Source organism: Brassica napus, chromosome C6, assembly GCF_020379485.1.
Source record: "Brassica napus cultivar Da-Ae chromosome C6, Da-Ae, whole genome shotgun sequence".
NCBI classification, from domain to species: Eukaryota; Viridiplantae; Streptophyta; class Magnoliopsida; order Brassicales; family Brassicaceae; genus Brassica; species Brassica napus.
The window spans coordinates 24,718,825-24,737,562 of NC_063449.1; the positions used below are offsets into that span (position 1 = coordinate 24,718,825).

At 42.9% G+C, this 18,738-nt stretch overlaps 2 protein-coding genes and 1 long non-coding RNA gene across 3 annotated transcripts in view; 2 read left to right on the forward strand and 1 right to left on the reverse strand.

The window, feature by feature from the left end:
• The window catches only part of LOC106409801, a 17,851-nt gene extending 12,378 nt beyond the window's left edge, over positions 1–5,473 (forward strand). Inside the window, exon 5 of the long non-coding RNA XR_007325464.1 lies at positions 4,071–5,473. This is a non-coding gene — a long non-coding RNA (uncharacterized LOC106409801). The remainder of the gene's footprint in view (positions 1–4,070) is intronic.
• An 8,960-nt stretch (positions 5,474–14,433) lies between these two features.
• On the forward strand, positions 14,434–16,882 carry LOC125589277 (mitochondrial uncoupling protein 1-like). The gene is made up of 9 exons (XM_048761821.1): positions 14,434–14,721; positions 15,213–15,428; positions 15,502–15,580; positions 15,658–15,791; positions 15,875–15,973; positions 16,067–16,171; positions 16,260–16,334; positions 16,426–16,512; positions 16,615–16,882. The coding sequence occupies exons 1-9, from the start codon at positions 14,644–14,646 to the stop codon at positions 16,654–16,656; spliced, it is 915 nt and encodes a 304-aa protein (XP_048617778.1). The 5' UTR covers positions 14,434–14,643; the 3' UTR covers positions 16,657–16,882.
• Positions 16,767–18,155, reverse strand: LOC125589278 (reticulon-like protein B12). The gene is made up of 4 exons (XM_048761822.1): positions 17,685–18,155; positions 17,410–17,590; positions 17,101–17,312; positions 16,767–17,023 (listed from the first exon to the last, which is right to left on the reverse strand). Exons 1-4 carry the CDS (start codon positions 17,752–17,754, stop codon positions 16,875–16,877), a joined length of 612 nt encoding a protein of 203 aa, XP_048617779.1. The 5' UTR covers positions 17,755–18,155; the 3' UTR covers positions 16,767–16,874.
• Between the last annotated feature and the right edge of the window lie 583 nt (positions 18,156–18,738).

Genomic DNA, 18,738 nt, shown 5'->3' on the forward strand with positions numbered 1-18,738 from the left:
TTCTTTTGCTTGGAGGGTTTGGTCTCCGGGAGTCATCACAGCCACATCCATCCTGTCAATCACAAATGAACCCACAAACTCGGCAGCTACCTCAGGGGCCACAAAGCTATGTGTTGCCCCCGAGTCGAACAATACATGTGTGGGACGTCCCGCAACATGTAAAGTTCCTGCCACAACATCAATATATATATCAACAACATAAAAATTATCCAATAGAAGGTAACCAATCCATCACAAGCAATAACACGACACAAAATAAATCTAGTAAGGTTAAGGAACCCAAATACCTGTGATGGGACCCTTAGATGGGCCTGGAAGTTTAGTATCCTCTAGTTCTAAAGCGTAAACTCTACCTCCTATAGCTTGCCTTTTTGGCGCTGCTGCGATTGCAGGTGGAGCAGGAGGAGGATGGACAGTGATTGGCGTAGCTGGGATAGGACGGTTGACGCTGCACTGGGTAGAGATGTGCCCTTTTTTTCCACACGTGAAACATGTAGGATTGTAGGAGTTTGACTGAAAGGATCCAGGTTTCTTCCCGTAGCATTCACTTGACTTATGGCCTATCTTGCCACAGTTAAAGCATTTCCCTGTGAACCGAGATCGTCGACTTGGCCCTCCCGATTCCTTTTCATTATCTTTACCCTTAAAAGATCTTTGGTTTCCACCATACTTTCCTTCTTGATGTTGTTTGGATTTCTTAGTTGCCGCCTTCTCAGCTTCCAATCCAATCTCCACATTCACAGCCTTTTCTACTAGCTCGGTGAGACTCTCGTAGTTACCAACTGCTAGTGTATTCTCTCACTCTGGTTTACGACCAAACATAAAATTAGATATCATGGTCTCCTCATCATCTTGTCATTGCAGCACGTGTCGTCGCAGTCGCATAAATTCAGATTCATATTCTCTAACCGTCTTATCTCCTTGTACCAAGTTTGCAAACTGACGTTGAAGCCTTCGCTTAGATTCAGGAGTGAAGTACTTGCGTTCAAATTCTTGTTTGAATGCCGCCCAAGTGGTGGCCAGATGTCCTACTTGGCGATCCCTACTCTCCCACCATTCTGCCGCGTCTTTGGCTAAGTAATACATTGCCATCTTCTTCTTAGATTCTTCGGAACACGTCAGGGTCTCAAAGTTTTTCTCCATTGTTCTAAGCCACTGGTCGGCTTGAAATGGATCTGTCCCTCCTTCAAAATGTGGTGTCTTCATATTTTTTATGGCAGTTATCAACGGTAACATCGGTGTACTAACTGAAGGTTGTGGTGCCACGAGTGGCTGAGGTTGCACCTGAGGTTGTTGTAATGACCTCGCTATCACGTCATGAAGCATCTTCAGAGTGTGCTCCATTCCTACTCCTTGTTGTGGTTGATCATGAACTTCTGGTTCAATCGGGTTGTTCTGCCTTATTGGTCTTGGTCCTTGAACACTCGACTCGCTATCATCTGTTTCTGGTCTTCTCGTTACAGTACGGTTAGGTGAAAAGTTTTCTTCTGGTGGTATCTCTTGATCATGTCCAAACAGATTGTTGTTTCTTCTTACGTTTTCTTCACTGGATCCTTGGTTGGTGTGCACCAGTGTTTGCACCCTTCCCTCGGATTAATATCCCAATCCTCTTCTTCTTGAAACTCTGTCTATACCCATCATCCAATCTTGTCCCCCATTACTCCTTCCCCTCCTTGCCATCTGCAATCCACAAACAGGGAATTCCTATTTAGAATACTAATTAGAGCGGAACTCTGCTGGTTTCCTAATACATCTTCTGCGACACATTTGACTCGATAAAACACGGAAAGTACGTGATTGACCGCATGATCTAAACCATGCTCTAATACCACCTCTGTAACACCCCCGAACCGTTTTAGACATCGGTCAGTCAGCCGGGCAACAATCAAACAAGAACATGCCCGAACGACTTTCCTCTGCCAAGTCCGAAAGTGTTACGACGGGTTGAGAATAGACTTTCCAAGTCACAAACATAATTCTGTAACCCAGAATATCCATTCAAAACTCGGTTCCTCTAATCTTCGGCCTAAGGCTTTGCAACCCGTACCAAATCATAGAGTTGTGTTAGGTTGGACTAACTTAATATCAGATTCAACACGTCACGAATATAAAACATACTTTATTCCATATATATAAAACATGAAGTTCACAAGCCTAAAATATTATACATATGGTCCATGGACGCAGTCGAAAGTAAAACATACATTTATATATCTTGAAAACGAGTCTTTAGCAAAAGATGTCCAATCTACACCAGCTCCTACAGTTCCGCGAGCGCTATGGTCCTTTCTACTGGTCACCTGCAAAAGGATGTGAGGAGTGAGTGAACTAGTTTCACTCAGTGAGCCAGGGTTCCCTATCTAGCATATACAACTACCCATCATTCTAAACCTAACCCCAAACACAAGCAAGACGGGTAGTTCAACAAGCAACATTCAAGATCATAAAGAAGGACCGATTTAAGCAAGAAACCATTAAACCATATTAAATCAAAACACTCTTTATGAGTGTCGCATCAATCAAATAACATATATATATATACTCCTAGGGCCCAACAGAATCATTCTTCCTCCACATAAGGGACACTGGCAATCCCTTCACTATTACACCACACAGATGTGACGCTTGGGAATCGCCCGGTCACGGTCCTCAATCGGAATCGCCGTGCCCCGGTCCTCTATCGGACTCGCCGGGGGCTGTCACATCCATGTGTGACACTCGGCCTTGGTGATCAAGCCAAGTTAAACCGAGCCCACCACTTTCCGGACCACGACCGGCTTAGTGGTACCATTTGAAGAAGCAATGACCTGCAAATTACTACTAGAACCACCACGAGGTTCTCACACAACAGTACCAACACGAGGTACACACTATAACAATATATAATAATCACACAATCACATTAATCCGGGTGCTTAGACTAGTCTTGCTATCCACTTAGCCCAGACATCGTCTCAAGCCTCAGATCCAGAAACTGACACCTAGACCGGTCCGGCTATCATAGCTCGGAAGCCGTCTCCAATGTCAGAAACCTGCATTAATAATTCGTTAACAATCAATTAACCGTGACTCACAATGATTAAGCGATGTGGCTCGACTCTTTGATTCCGGATGTTGACCAAACCCTTTTTCTCCCCTCCAAATATTCGTCTTGGTACCGTGATGCTAAATCCCAAAATCCAACGTCGATGTCTTGAATGGACTGGTCTGGACTGATCAGAACTCGGAAAGAACCTTCTTTCACTTCTGGACAGTCTTTCGGAACTTCCCGGCAGTTTATCGGTCTTTGGAAATGTCTATACTTCTAAATCACCTCACTTCTTTTTCTCTCTCTCTCTAGCCACGTTTTGCTTTGGTTTCTATGGAATGAGATGAGTAAAAGTGGTGAAGGGTGGCTGGGTATATATAGAAATTGCCGGCCAATAAGAACATGCCACCCGATCGCGTGTGTGTCGTCTCGCATGCTTCCGGTCGCATGCGTGGCGACACATGGGCGTCCACATGCCCTGTTGCATGCCTCCTGGCCATGCCATAAGACACCTCCACGTCCACTTGCCCTTCAGCATGTCTGGCGTTCATGCATCGCGACACACGGGCCTCTGCATGTCGGTTCGCATGCGTAGATCGCAGGTACTGCGATACCTCGTGCTTCTGTGTGTCGAGCTGCATGGAACTGCTTCATGCACATCTACACCTCCTTCTTGTGTTGACACTCAGCAGGTTTAATGGTTGAGACCACGTCCTGACCCCTTAGATCAAGCCACCTCGAGCTTCTCAGTCGATTTGCGCGATTTCGGCCCTTCTGGTGAATTTCCGTCCCACGATCAATCTCAAATATTTTTCCGCTCCCGTTCTGATGAGCTAAATATGTTTACTAGACTCCAGACTAACCTTAATCTTGAGGATACAAATTTCCCGAGCCTTCGGCTTCCCCGAGAAATTCCATAAAACAGAAATTAGACTATTTTTTTTTTTATGACGGGGTATTACACTGATGGTCTTTAGTGTAGTTTATAAATCCACAGGAGCCAATTTATCCGTAATGTACTGGCTATGGTCTTTGTAAACAGGTGAGTGGAAGTGGACAAAGCTACTCAATAGAACTGAAGAGATCAACAAGGCCTTTGCCAATGAAGTCTCATGGGACCCATCTTCCACGTCTTCTACTCAAACACCAACACATAGACCAAGTGAAAGAACATATGGTGCGATCTAAACCGTTAATTGTCTTTGCTTAAGGTTATGTCTCAGGCAATGTTATGGCTTGCAGTTGGACTGTGGTATTCAGGTTTTTTTTTTTTTTTTTTTTACATTCATGTTTAGTTTCTAGAATGAGGAAAAACAAAATTGTGAAATTAAGAGTCAAGAAAGTAGAAAGCTTCACCTTGAGATTGGTTTTACCTGCAGATTCATGTGTTATGGTAGATAACGACAAACAAAGTTTACTTTCGTTGCTTCGGTTACAAAAGAACAAGAGCGTGTTCACAAGTCGATAAAGATTGACACTTGAAAGAAATTTTATTTTTTTCAAAGAGTAGTTAGGAATCTTTCTACTCTCTTCTCTTTCTCACTACGTAAAAAGTCTTGGACTTTGTCTCTGCAAACATAGTTTTATCTTTTTATGTATGTGTATAACAAGTCATTTGCAAATGTAAATATTATTTCTTTTCAATTCTTTTTCAGGATTTACTTTAAAAAAAAAAATAAAGAGATACACATCATACATAAATTTTTGTCGTAGTTGGTTCTTGCTTAAAATAAGGAGTAAATTGTTGCATCTACAATCATATGATATTTTTGATCTCTAAGTCATTTTGTATGTCATCTAATCCACTAACGGTTTGTGCATGTGCTAATTGTATTCAATTTTTAAAATACAAGATTATATTAATTTTTCTGCTTGAAACTTCTTTTATTAATATTTTAAAAGGTAATTATTATTACCTTGCTTTTTATGAACGTATGGCTCAATGTTCGTACCAAGCTGTTTCGAACACTGGAGCCTGAGTGGAAAGGACACAGCCTAATTCTAAATTCTTAAAATCTTATACTCTTAAAAAGAAAAATACGAGTAACCAGTGTTCTAAATTGTTCAATGATAAAAAAAAATGTTCAATGATGTGTTGGGCTGCGTATCCTCCAACTTTTCTCATAAATACTGGGCTAAACTGTATAAAATTATCTTTTCCTCTTATAACCATATAAAGCTTCTTTTCAAACAAACAAAAAAATATGAGTTTAGGATTAGACTCAAATACGACTAAATCTTATATATTGCAATGCTTTTGATTTTCTAAATTTAGGTTTAAAGTTCTGAGGTTTTCAAGGATTTATGGATTGTTTTAGAATCAGACCTGAGTAAATCTAGATAAGTATTTTTATCGTTAATTACCAGTTGACATTCTTAGATATTTTGAGCTTGATGATTAAGCTAATCTGTAATTTAAAGAGCACAAAAAAACTCAAAGTCCAAAACTTACAATTTTTTTCTGTTTTCTAAATTACGGATTTGATTTGAGGATTATAAAATTTATAGACGTGACAAGGGTGCAAAAAGGAAAAGATTACACCAATTTTTTTTGCTACATGTATTATTCCCGTTAAGCGCAACGAAGATAGCTGAGTCTGTTGAATCTGTTGAATTTGTGACCAACATCTGAACATGGTACCAATATAATGGAATGTTGCGATTTTGTTAGTGATTTATTGTCATAATATACGTATATAGGCTAGAAAAAATGTCTTAAGTTTAAATTTGAATGCAATACCACTAAACAGAAATTGCATTGTAGACATGGTAGCGTGTGTTTCAGCGGCGGACCCACTAAAGAAGGAGTGGTGTCAAATGACGCCCACAAAAATTTGATAAAAACTTTGATTTCTGCATAAATTTTGTATAAATTCAGTAGCTCAGTGGTAATATTCACCTATCGAACCCACAAAAATTTAGGTTCAATTCCATCTTGACCCCTCTTTAACATTTATTTTTTATCTAAGAACCATATTGATCCCACTTAAAATTCGGGCCGGATCCGCCACTGCGTGTATAAGTGAAAACACAATACTATGTACACAAGATTATCCAATACATCAACAATATTTTCGGCTCCGTGCTTGCGCGGGGGCTATGTGTAGCGACCATGTTCCGAAGATCGATGTTAGGATGATCTGAGGACTGACTGGCCGAACTGTGAGAACGTACTGAACGGATTGGATGATGTTAGAAAGAGCTGATCAGAGTTCGAAAGACTTTCCGTGGGTGGATGGGAGAACTTGGATCGGCGCCTGATTAGTAGCGACTAGAGCGGAATCATGTACCCGATTAAAGCTAGGAACATATCTGTTTTTGAGCCAAAGAAAGCTCCATCAGTCGGTCTTACGCTCGGGTTATTGGACAGGCCGTTCGGTTTGTTGAAACTCAGGATGTTCGGACAACTCGATGAAAATCCAGGCAAAGCGGAATTTTCGGACAACGATGGTCGGATCCGGACAAGTGTTGTTGGATTCGGACAATACGGTTGAACTGGTCGGCTAGACAACGATTGTTTGAAATTAGACAAGACAGTTCAGACTATCGGCTAAGCTGAGATGAGCTGATTAAGTAGTATCAGTCTGATTCGGACAAGGCGGTTAGAGTTGTCGACTGGATCAGTCAGCTCTAGCTTGATTTTCGTCTAAGTAAAACTGGCGGGAACAGTTAAAGTCCGAAAAGGGGAAAAACTCGCGCTAGAACGCTTTGGAGCACGAGGTGGCGGTTACGGATTAAGAGCCGCGAGTAGAATAAGCGGAAACGGTTAACTATGCAGTTTCTCGGGCCTAAACCGCCCAACTACCCATTTTAATCGTGTCCTTCGTCTTATTTCGCCATTTTTGTACGGGAAACAGAAAGAAAGAACCAGAGAGAAACTCAGAAAGAGAAAAGTCCGATTAAGAGAGAGTTTTCGATATTTGGCTGGATTGATCAAGTCCGAGTCAAGAACGATCGTCTGTGGGGTGAATCCGAATGTCTGAACATTCGAAGATCCGACAGAAACCGCTCAAGAGGTGTCAGAAGAGACCGAATCAAACAGAACAAACCGACTCTAAGAAAAAGGTGAGTGCGTGACTGTAGCCTATCGTACTGAATCGTAGTATGATTGATAAGAATGTTCTATGTACTGATTGTTTGTCTAATTTGAACTATCTGCTAAGTTCTGGCTTGGTCCGAACAGTCGGTTTCTTCCATCGACGCATCTGGATCAGATCATGCGCCTAGAGCCGTATTGGCCTGCTAGGGCTTGACTGAATCTGATGGCGCGTTGGCTTGGAATGATTGGGTCAGCTAAGTAACTGACTGATGATAAGCATGTCCGTTTATTGACTGATTGACTCGATTGCTTTACTTGGCTGAGTGGGACGGAATGACCGCTCTCACTAAGCATACTGTTTGCTTACGCCTCCTTGTTTGGATGCAGATCAGGACCAGACTCGAAAGGGTAAAGACATAGCTTGAACGCGAGACAAAGACAGGAAGGAAGGATGGTGGGTTTGGGTAGACATAGGACGAGATTAACATGTAATAGCCTATAGCGAACTGACTTATTAACTAGAACCTCAGATTATCTATTCAAATCGTATTATGCTTTACTTGACTGTCTGAAAAAAGAACTAACACTCTGAAATAATTCTAAGTAAGGAAAAATATGAAAACGGCCCAAGTTTGATCGAGGAAGTCGAGCCGGACTCGTACTGATGTTACGAAAAAATGGGTCGGGTCCTTTCAAGTGGTATCAGAGCGGAGTCGAGTTCTAGGACAATCTAAGTATAGTGGGTTATTGGGGCAAACCATCCTTCCAAGCCTGACGTCTCGCGGTAAATTCTGTGTTCCGAGTCCTGATCCCAAGTTAGTTTTGATTAATTTGCCTGTGATCTTATTGCAGATGGCAAAAAGTAACCGTAACACAAGAAGGACTGTGAATGAGACAGCTGAGGGGTCTGCGAGTAGCGTGGCCAGGAATGAAGCTGGTACGGAAGAGGCTCGGAATGCTGCTCAGAATGCAGCGAATTTGAACAATGCTGCAGCGGCTGGTGCTGCTGCTGTAACTGCTGCTTCTCCGGTTGGATTGGAAGCCGTTTTGGCTATCTTGGCGCAAGCCTTGGCAAGATTGCCTGCTGCAGCGGCACCTCCAATGGCTCCACCTGTTGCGGAGGAAGTGGAGAACGTGGTGCCTGATGGAGAAGAGGCACCCGTTGTTAGGAATCCGTCTTACCTCAAGGTTATGGACCACATGCAGAAACTGGGAACAAAGTTCTTTTCCAGTGGTTCCAAACCAAGGGAAGCAAATCAATGGATTGACAGGATAGGGCGGAACTTTAAGTCGATATGTTGTCCTCTTACTTACAAGAAGGACATTGCTGTCCACTACTTGGACGGTGATGTGTACCTCTGGTGGCGAGGTGTAGCGGCTTGGATTGGTGCTGAGCATTTCACGTGAGCCAACTTTAAGACCGAATTCTGTGGGAAGTATTTTCCGCCGGAAGCATTTGACCAGCTGGAGGGAGCTTCTCTCAGACTGGAACAGAGATCTATGACTGTTAGGGAGTATGAAGCGGAATTCAACAGCCTCAAGAAGTTTGCTGGGCGTGAGGCTGAGTCAGAAATCTCCTTGGTCCGCAAATTCATGCGCAGACTCAGCGTTGATCTCCGAACTCGTTGTAAGATCTACAACTATGATATTGTTGCCGAACTGGTGGAAAAGGCCGCAGAACAGGAAGCTGGAATCAGTGAGGAAGCCAAGGTGTTTGGCACAGTGGCGCATGTCCATCCTGGTAAGCATGCGGTGAAGAATCAAAAGCCGGTGAAGGCTGGCTCTTCCAGCAAGCCGAATGCAACAGGTCGCAGTGCGTGTTCGACTTGCGGGAAGATGCACTCTGGTGTCTGCCGTGCTGCTACGGGAGCTTGTCACCATTGCGGAAGTATGGATCATAAGGTGCGTGATTGCCCTGAGGAAGATCTAAGGCCGAAGAGCCAAAACAAGGGTGCTGGTGAACGTGTGTACTACAACTGCGGCGAAACGGGGCACTACAAGAATCAGTGTCTGAAGGACGCGCAATCTGCTGGGAAGCGTCCGAATGATGGGCCTCAGCCGGCGGCAAAGAGGCAGGCCATCATGCCGCGGGTGTACACAATCGGTGATGAGTCAATGGACCCAAGCACGTCTCGCCCGATCACTGGTGAGTCATCCTATCTCTCACCTTTGCCTTAAGAATTTCTGTGTGAAATTGCTTGCTTGTAGAGTAGGTCCTTAGTGTTCCGGGTGAATAAGTAGGGACCTTAGTCATGGGTGGAGTGGCAACCCATGTTCTGTTTTATTCTGGTACATCTCACAGCTTTGTGCAACCCGAGATGATTGGAATTGGGGAATTTCAGAGAGAACCAGAAGAAGAAGTAAGAGTGGTTCATGCAGCTGGTGGTCAGATCATGTACACTTCAGGGAAAATCCGAAACGTCTCTGTGATGATCGGAGGAGTAAACATGCCAGCCGACTTGGTCGTTTGCCCAGTGAAATCATACGATGTGATCCTTGGAATGGATTGGCTGAGCAAATACATGGCACATCTTGATTGTCATCGTGGCCGAGTTCAGTTTGAGATAGGCAATGGAAAGCTTGTCTATCAAGGGGTCAGACCGAGCAATGGGAGTCTGATCATTTCAGCACTTCAAGCAGAAAGAATGCTGGAAAAAGGATGTGAGGCCTATCTGGCTTCAATCACAACTATGGAAGTCGGACCTGATGCTGAGTTGGAAGGGATTCCGATTGGAAAGGAGTATGATGACGTGTTCGAATCCTTGACATGATTACCACCGGACCGTTCTGATCCTTTCACGATTGAGCTTGAGTCGGGCACAAAGCCAATCTCGAAAGATCCGTACCGGATGGCTCCGGCTGAAATGGCAGAACTTAAGAAACAGTTAGATGAACTGATGGAGAAAGGGTTTGTGCGCCTAAGCAGTTCACCTTGGGGCGCACCGGTTCTGTTCGTGAAGAAGAAAGATGGTAGCTTCAGGCTATGCATTAATTACAGGGGGATTAACAGAGTCACAGTGAAGAACAAGTACCCTCTTCCAAGGATTGACGAGTTATTGGACCAACTCCGAGGTGCTACTTGTTTCTCCAAGATTGATTTAGCTTCCGGATACCATCAGATTCCGATTGCTGAAGAGGATGTCCGTAAGACAGCCTTCAGATCGAGATATGGCCACTACGAGTCTGTGGTCATGCCTTCGGATTGACCAACGCCCCTGCAGCCTTTATGAAGATGATGAATAACGTTTTCAGAGACTACCTGGTTGAATTCGTTATAGTCTTCATAGACGACATCTTGATCTACTGAAAGAATCAGGAAGAGCACAAGGACCATCTGAGAATGGTTTTGGATAAGCTGCGGGAACATAAGTTGTTTGCCAAGCTCAGCAAATGCAGCTTTTGGCAAAGAGAAATTGGTTTCTTGGATCCTGTGGTCTCGGACAAGGGAGTGTCCATGGACCAAGAGAAGATCAAGGCCATTGCAGACTGGCCCAGATCAAGGAACGCAACAGAGATCAGGAGCTTTCTTGGACTGGCTGGATACTACCGACGGTTTGTTAAGGGATTTGCCAGCATGCCTCAACCGTTGACAAAGTTGACCGGAAAATATGTTCAGTTCGTGTGGACAGAAGGCTGTGATGTGAGTTTCAACAAACTCAAGATGATGTTGACAACTACTCCAGTATTGGCTCTTCCAATGGACAACGAGCCATACATGGTGTACACAGATGCATCCAAAGTGGGACTTGGGGGCGTATTGATGCAGCAAGGCAAAGTGATCGCGTATGCGTCTAGACAGCTAAGGAAACACGAGGGGAACTATCCAACACACGACTTAGAGATGGCTGCTGTCTTGTTTGCCCTGAAGATATGGCGGTCTTATCTCTATGGTGCTAAGGTCCAAGTCTTCACGGACCATAAGAGCTTGAATTATATCTTTACTCAACCAGAGCTGAACCTTAGACAGAGGCGTTGGATGGACATGGTTGCGGATTACGACTTGGATATTGCCTACCATCCGGGAAAGGCAAATCTGGTCGCGGATGCCTTGAGTCGGAAGAGAGTAGCTTCGGATTCAGAGAAAGACATGGAGGAACTAGTTCACATGGTTGGAACCTTACGACTAGCTGCCTTGACTGACGAAGTGGAACCGTTGGGTCTTGGTGCAGCGGATCAGGCGGACTTGTTGTCCCGAGTTCGCCTTGCACAGGAAAAGGATGAAGATCTGATCAAAGCTTCAAAGAACGAGAAGGCGGAGTATCAGACTTCAAACAATGGGACGATTCTGGTTAATGGCCGAGTGTGTGTTCCTAACGACAAAGGGTTGCGGGATGAGATCCTAAAGAAGGCACATCAGTCGAAGTTCTCGATACATCCAGGAGCCAATAAGATGTACCGACACTTGAAGAGATACTATCATTGGATTGGAATGAAGCGTGATGTTGCAAAATGGGTAGCTGGGTGCCCAATCTGCCAAATGGTGAAGGCAGAAAATCAAGTCTCGAGTGGACTACTTCAGAGTTTACCCATCACAGAATGGCCTTGGGATAAGATCACGATGGACTTCGTGACTGGCTTGCCAATGAGGAACGTCAAGGACGCTATCTGGGTGATCGTGGACAGATTGACCAAGTCTGCACACTTCTTGGCTATCAACAAAACAGACAATGCAGCGGTGCTAGCCAAGTTGTACGTGGAACAGATCGTCAGACTTCATGGAGTTTCGATAAGCATAGTGTCAGACCGAGACTCCAAGTTTTATTCGGCCTTCTGGAGAGCAATGCAGAAGTCGATGGAGACCAAGGTCCATATGAGTACAACATATCATCCGCAAACGGATGAACAGTCAGAGAGGACAATCCGAACACTTGAAGACTTACTGCGATCTTGTGTTCTGGATTGGGGAGACAAATGGGGTCAGTACTTGCATCTGGCTGAGTTTTCTTACAACAACAGCTATCATGCAAGCATTGGAATGTCGCCTTACGAGGCATTGTACGGACGTCCGTGTAGGACACCGTTATGTTGGACCCAAGTGGGGGAGCGCAGCATATTTGGCCGAGATTTTGTAGAAGAGACAACTGAAAGAATCCGAGTCTTGAAACTGAAGATGAAAGAGTCTCAGGACAGACAGAAGAGTTATGCAGACAGACGCATAAAAGACCTTGAGTTCGAAGTAGGAGACATGGTATATCTCAAAACCGTCACCTACAAAGGCAAGGACCGATCCTCAAAGAATGCCAAGCTGAGTCCAAGATACATGGGACCGTACAAGATCCTGGAAAGGATTGGAAAGGTCGCCTACAAACTGGAGCTGCCCTCGTCGATGACTCAGTTCCATAACGTGTTCCATGTATCTTTGCTGCGAAAATGCATAAGAAATTAAGACAATGTGGTTCCTGAACCACCATCTGACTTGAGAGAGAACCTTACTGTGGAAGGACGACCAGTCCAGATCATTGGTAGAAAAACCAAACCTGAAGGCAGAAAGAATATCAAAATGATCCAAGTCGTTTGGGACTGCGATGGAGAGGAAGAAACGACTTGGGAGCCAGAGGCGAGAATGAAAGCTGAATTTCCAAAGTGGTTTGACAAACTCACGGAAGATTCAGGAAGAAAGACTCGAGGACGAGTCTGAGCCAAGTGGGGGAGAACTTGTAGCGACCGTGTTCCGAAGATCGATGTTAGAATGATCTGAGGACTGACTGGCCGAACTCTGAGAACGTACTGAATGGATTGGATGATGCTAGAAAGAACTGATCAGAGTTCGAAGGACTTTCCGTGGGTGGATGGAAGAACTTGGATCGGCGCCTGATTAGTAGCGACTAGAGCGGAACCATGTACCCGATTAAAGCTAGGAACGGATCTGTTTTTGAGCCAAACAAAGCTCCATCAGTCGGTCTTACGCTTGGGTTATTGGACAGGCCGTTCGGTTTGTTGAAACTCAGGATGTTCGGACAACTCGATGAAAATCCAGGCAAAGCAGAATTTTCGGACAGCGATGGTCGGATCCGGACAAGTGTTGTTGGATTCGGACAATACGGTTGAACTGGTCGGCTAGACAGCGATTGTCTGAAATCAGAAAAGACTGTTAAGACTGTCGGCTAAGCTGAGATGAGCTGATTAAGTAGAATCAGTCTGATTCGGACAAGGCGGTTAGAGTTGTCGATTGGATCAGTCAGCTCTAGCTCGAGTTTCGTCTAAGTAAAACTGGCGGGAACAGTTAAAGTCCGAAAAAGGGAAAAACTTGCGCTGGAACGCTTTGGAGCGCGGGGTTGCGGTTACAGATTAAGAGCCGCGAATAGAATAAGAGGAAACGGTTAACTTTGCAGTTTCCCGGGCCTAAACCGCCCAACTGCCCATTTTAATCGTCACCTTCGTCTTATTTCACCATTTCTGTACGGGAAACAGAAAGAAAGAACCAGAGAGAAACTCAGAAAGAGAAAAGTCCGATTAAGAGAGAGTTTGCGATATTTGGCTGGATTGATCAAGTCCGAGTCAAGAACGATCGTCTGTGGGGTGAATCCGACTGTCTGAACGTTCGAAGGTCCGATGGAAACCGCTAAAGAGGTGTCAGAAGAGACCGAATCAAACAGAACAAACCGACTCTAAGAAAAAGGTGAGTGCGTGACCGTAGCCTATCGTACTGAATCGTAGTCTGATTGATAGGAATGTTCTATGTACTGATTGCTTGTCTAATTCGAATTATCTGCTAAGTTCTGGCTTGGTCCGAACAGTCGGTTCCTTCCATCGACGCATCTGGATCAGATCATGCGCCTAGAGCCGTATTGGCCTGCTAGGGCTTGACTGAATCTGATGGCGCGTTGGCTTGGAACGATTGGGTCGGCTAAGTAACTGACTGATGATAAGCATGTCCGTTTATTGACTGATTGACTCGATTGCTTTACTTGGCTGAGTGGAACGGAATGACCGCTCTCACTAAGCATACTGTTTGCCTACGCCTCCTTGTTTGGATGCAGATCAGGACCAGACCCGAAAGGGTAAAGACATAGCTTGAACGCGAGACAAAGGCAGGAAGGAAGGATGATGGGTTTGGGTAGATATAGGACGAGATTAACATGTAATAGCCTATCGCGAACTGACTTGTTAACTCGAACCTCAGATTATCTATTCAAATCGTATTATGCTTTACTTGACTGTCAGAAAAAAGAATTAACACTCTGAAATAATTCTAAGTAAGCAAAAATTTGAAAACAGCCCAAGTCTGATCGAGGAAGTCGAGCCAGACTCGTACTGATGTTACGAAAAAAAGGGTCGCGTCCTTTCAGTAGGCCCCTAGTCTAGTGTGACAGTGACTCACACCTGCAAGTGTATAAGTATATAAAAAGCGCTGCTGCATTTGGGCCCACGACCTTTTTGTTATCGTAGCAAGGAGAGGGACGATCTTTACTACTAACTGAAACGGCTCTGGAGGCCAAGTTGCGTAGCCGTAATCTTCGTCACTGTTCTCGAGATTCTCTGTGTGTTGGATTTCGATACCCTAACTTCCTCCTCGTCTCTCTCTCCTTTTTCATTTCTCGGATTAGCTTCTTTTTTTTCTTCTGGATCGAAGAAGATGGTAGCTGATAGCAAATCAAACCTTTCATTGCCCAAAACTTTCGCCTGCAGTGCCTTCTCTGCCTGCGTCGCCGAGGTATTCTCCCGATTCCCTGAATTTTCCATGCGTTTCGCTGCGCATGTTTCGATTATACTCGCAATGTATCGCGAATTTTCATGAAAAAAAGTCCGATCAGGATTTGTTCTTCGTGTTTCCTCGTATAGCTAGAGAATCGTTTGTTCATGGATTCGATATGCTATTTCTCCAGACTATATGCTCATGTTTGGTTTTGATGGAACTGATTCGATTTCTAGAATATTTCATCCCCATGTATACGAGGTCAGATCTGTGGTGTTTGGATTGCGATGTTAATTATGCTTTGATTCGAGCATTGTATTTAATAATGCTATGCGATGTTATCGAGAGATGGATCAAAGATTATGGAAAACACGACGATAATGAAATATTTAGATTAGATCGAGAAGAAAATTTTGTTAGCATAACCTTTATAGTTATACGGTTGATCGATCTCACCGAGTGTATGTTTTTCGAAATTTTTGATGCAAATTAAACTCTGGATATCACAGGTATGTACGATTCCGTTGGACACTGCTAAAGTGAGGCTTCAGCTCCAAAAGTCTGCCATTGCTGGAGATGTTACTTTGCCTAAGTATCGTGGATTGCTGGGAACTGTTGGTACCATAGCAAGGGAAGAAGGGCTTCGTTCTCTTTGGAAAGGTGTTGTACCAGGCTTGCATCGCCAATGCCTCTTTGGAGGTCTAAGGATCGGGATGTATGAGCCGGTGGGTTCTCAGATCTACTTCTTTCTTGCTCAAGAAAACGTAGTTACTGCTTAACCAATCTGTTTTCATCCAGGTCAAAAATTTGTACGTTGGCAAAGACCATGTAGGCGATGTTCCGTTGAGCAAGAAGATCCTTGCTGGTTTGACAACAGGTGAGCATAACGAGAGAACGGTTTAGACGAAACTCGGAATATATGTTTGTCTCATGTTGTTCTTGTTAAACTCTCAGGTGCTCTGGGTATCATGGTAGCGAATCCAACTGATCTTGTGAAAGTTAGACTTCAGGCTGAAGGGAAACTAGCTGCAGGTGTGCCAAGACGGTATACTGGATCGTTGAATGCGTATTCAACCATTGTGAGACAGGTATTTATCCCGCTATAGAAGTTGAGGCCATGCATAAGTTTGCTTAAACACTGGTTCATATCCATTTAATTTGGTTCTGACAGGAAGGAGTCAGAGCTCTGTGGACTGGTCTTGGACCTAATGTAGCTAGAAACGCAATCATCAATGCTGCTGAATTAGCGAGTTACGATCAAGTGAAACAGGTCTGCAACAAACTATTTCCCTACTTCTCTTGTATAACTAAAGGATCCTGATATCTTTAACAAACGTTCTTGTTACATTTTTCTCTCTTTCAGACAATCTTGAAGATTCCGGGTTTCACTGATAACGTTGTCACACACATTCTATCTGGACTGGGAGCAGGTTTCTTTGCTGTCTGCATTGGTTCCCCTGTTGACGTCGTATGATATCTCTACACATGACGTTAAACCATGAGTTTGTCCACAATGCTTCCTGATTTTTTCCCTTGAATCTTGTTGTGTGGCACAGGTTAAGTCAAGAATGATGGGAGATCCTTCTTACAAAGGCACTATTGACTGCTTCGTCAAAACACTGAAGGCAGACGTAAGCAACTCTTCTTCTATGCCCTCCACGGAAATAACATAACCCACAAAAAGTTTATAACTCTAGAGAGTTTTTTTTTTTGCCTCTACAGGGACCTATGGCATTTTACAAGGGTTTCATCCCCAACTTTGGACGTCTAGGCTCATGGAACGTCATCATGTTTTTGACCCTCGAACAGGTAACAACTTATTACATTGTTATTGTTTTGAATCCATCCACGCAAACCCTTTTGTCTCTCTTTCTCTTCTCTAATAACGGTTTTTATTATACTTTGATCCAGGCAAAGAAGTATGTCCGGGAACTAGAATCGTCCAAGAAATAATACTGAGGCACAAAATTTTAACCAGACAGAATAAGAGCAACATTGTTTTCTTCTTAATTTGGGTGGTCGAGAGAGGGGCCAGAACAGAGAGTTGTTTTCAAGCAAAACTGTGAAATAAATTTATGTGGGTGCTATACCATTCAAACATTCATCAAAATCATACATTTTCATCTTTTCTTTTACAAAACTGATAAATCAAGAAGAAGAAGTGACAGTTCTCAGCTCAGTTTCTTATTTTTCAGATAAGACCGTATCTCGAATCTATGGTAAAGCTCTTTAGCTTTGTTGTAGATGAACACGAGAGATCCATCTATGCAATCCTCGTATCTATCATAAAAAGCTGGAACTGTCATTACCACCAAAACACCTGCCGAAACAACCAGTGATGTAATGAATGAATATCCAGCTGTAAAGCATTCCAAGTCTATGATGAATATTACTTACCGGTGTGGCAAAGTGTCTGAAAATCCATGAGACTTCCAACGAGTGAGATGAGCAACAGATAGACAGCTACTTTGATAAACAACTCTGTGTCTCTTCCCATTGCAGTGTCATACGTCACTTGTAGCAGTTTATTCACATGGAAGCGTAACAACTTGGAAGCTTCTTCAGCCATTTCTTCACTTATTTGAAACTCTGGCAATGGCGGTGACGGCCTAATAAGAGCCAAAGGATATATAAAAATAAATTACGAAGAAAGAATATTTTAATTACAATTGGATCTCTTGACAGAGACACTTTTTTTGGTTTTACCTGTTGAGAATAGATGCAGATTTGGACCAGAGGAAGAGGATAGAGAGCAAGAGGAGAAGAACACTTGAAAGAAGAGTGAGGATGGTGTACGCAAAGCTCTCAAACACCATCCATGAGCTTATTGTTACTGTAACTATACCAACACTCACATTCTTGTTCCTCCACAGGATCACATCTGCAACTGCAGATTCATTTCACAAGCAAAGGGTTAAAGAGATCAGAGTAATCACTTAATCTTTATAATTGATTTGGTAATGATATATGGATTCACTTACTAATGCCACCTCCCAGAATCTCATGTACTGTTCTCTCTCTTTTGAACAGCTTGTCCGAACAAGAACCCATAAGACCACGATTTTTAAGGATTCCGATCTTCTCAGATCCCAGAATGTCAGAAATAGACAAAAATAAAACTAATCCCAACAGGCTCAAACCGAAAGAAGAAGAGAGCAAAAGAAAGTGATGAGACTAAAGTTGGGTCATCACCATCATCATCAAAGCCATCAACTTTGAATATATATAAAATTAATTAATAATATAAATAATTATTCAAAGCTATGCTATATATGCTCTGTTCAGGAAAGCAAGAAAGTGTGTGTTGGCCTCTCGATTATCACCTTCCAGCCTAAAAGTGTCATTCCTTCTAGTCCATGTTTTATTTTAAACGGTAAAAGTTCGCTTAGATGGAAGGAAGACATTTATTCCATTCATATATGTAGAAAATAAAAGTCGTATTATAAAAGTTAGTAATCTAATATTTTTGTCAATTCAATTAATTGATTCACTAGAAATATTGACCGAAAAAAACGAGCAATTTTGTGCTGAATTCAAAGCAATAAGTATTTATTTATTTATTTTATTTTTCTTAAATAATAAACAAACAAATATTTGTAACATTTATAATTTCATCAATGTTTTTAAACTGGACCGGACAATGAACAGAATATATAACTGACTTCTTGATTCCAGTCTACGATTAATCCATTGACTCTTCCAATCCAATTAATTATTTCTTGGCGTTGCATCTACAGCTCATATTTGTCTCAGATACTGATTAAGTGTAGGAGTTCTAGTTATAGGACTTTTAATTAAATAGTATATGGTTCTAATATGTATTATATACACGTAGATGGTTGGTTAATAAGAATATTCTTTTCCTATAATTCATTGGTAACTTTTGTATATGTTAAACTTGGAAAATGGGTTCAAGAACTTGACTAAAAGTTATTTGTGTTTGTATGAAAGTCTTTAAAAGAAGTCTTGAAAATAATTCTAAAATCAGATTAATGATGCAAATGTATAGGTGTATCTTAGATGAGTTTGTAGGTG

Coding starts and splice junctions, on each gene's coding strand:
- LOC125589277 (XM_048761821.1), top strand. CDS start 14,644: ATGGTAGCTGATAGCAAATCAAACCTTTCATTGCCCAAAACTTTCGCC. Junction 15,974..16,066: donor GTTACGATCAAGTGAAACAG/GTCTGCAACAAA, acceptor TCTCTCTTTCAG/ACAATCTTGAAGATTCCGGG. Junction 16,172..16,259: donor TTGGTTCCCCTGTTGACGTC/GTATGATATCTC, acceptor TGTGTGGCACAG/GTTAAGTCAAGAATGATGGG.
- LOC125589278 (XM_048761822.1), bottom strand. CDS start 17,754: ATGGGTTCTTGTTCGGACAAGCTGTTCAAAAGAGAGAGAACAGTACAT. Junction 17,591..17,684: donor GATTCTGGGAGGTGGCATTA/GTAAGTGAATCC, acceptor ATGAATCTGCAG/TTGCAGATGTGATCCTGTGG. Junction 17,313..17,409: donor TCTGCATCTATTCTCAACAG/GTAAAACCAAAA, acceptor GGCTCTTATTAG/GCCGTCACCGCCATTGCCAG.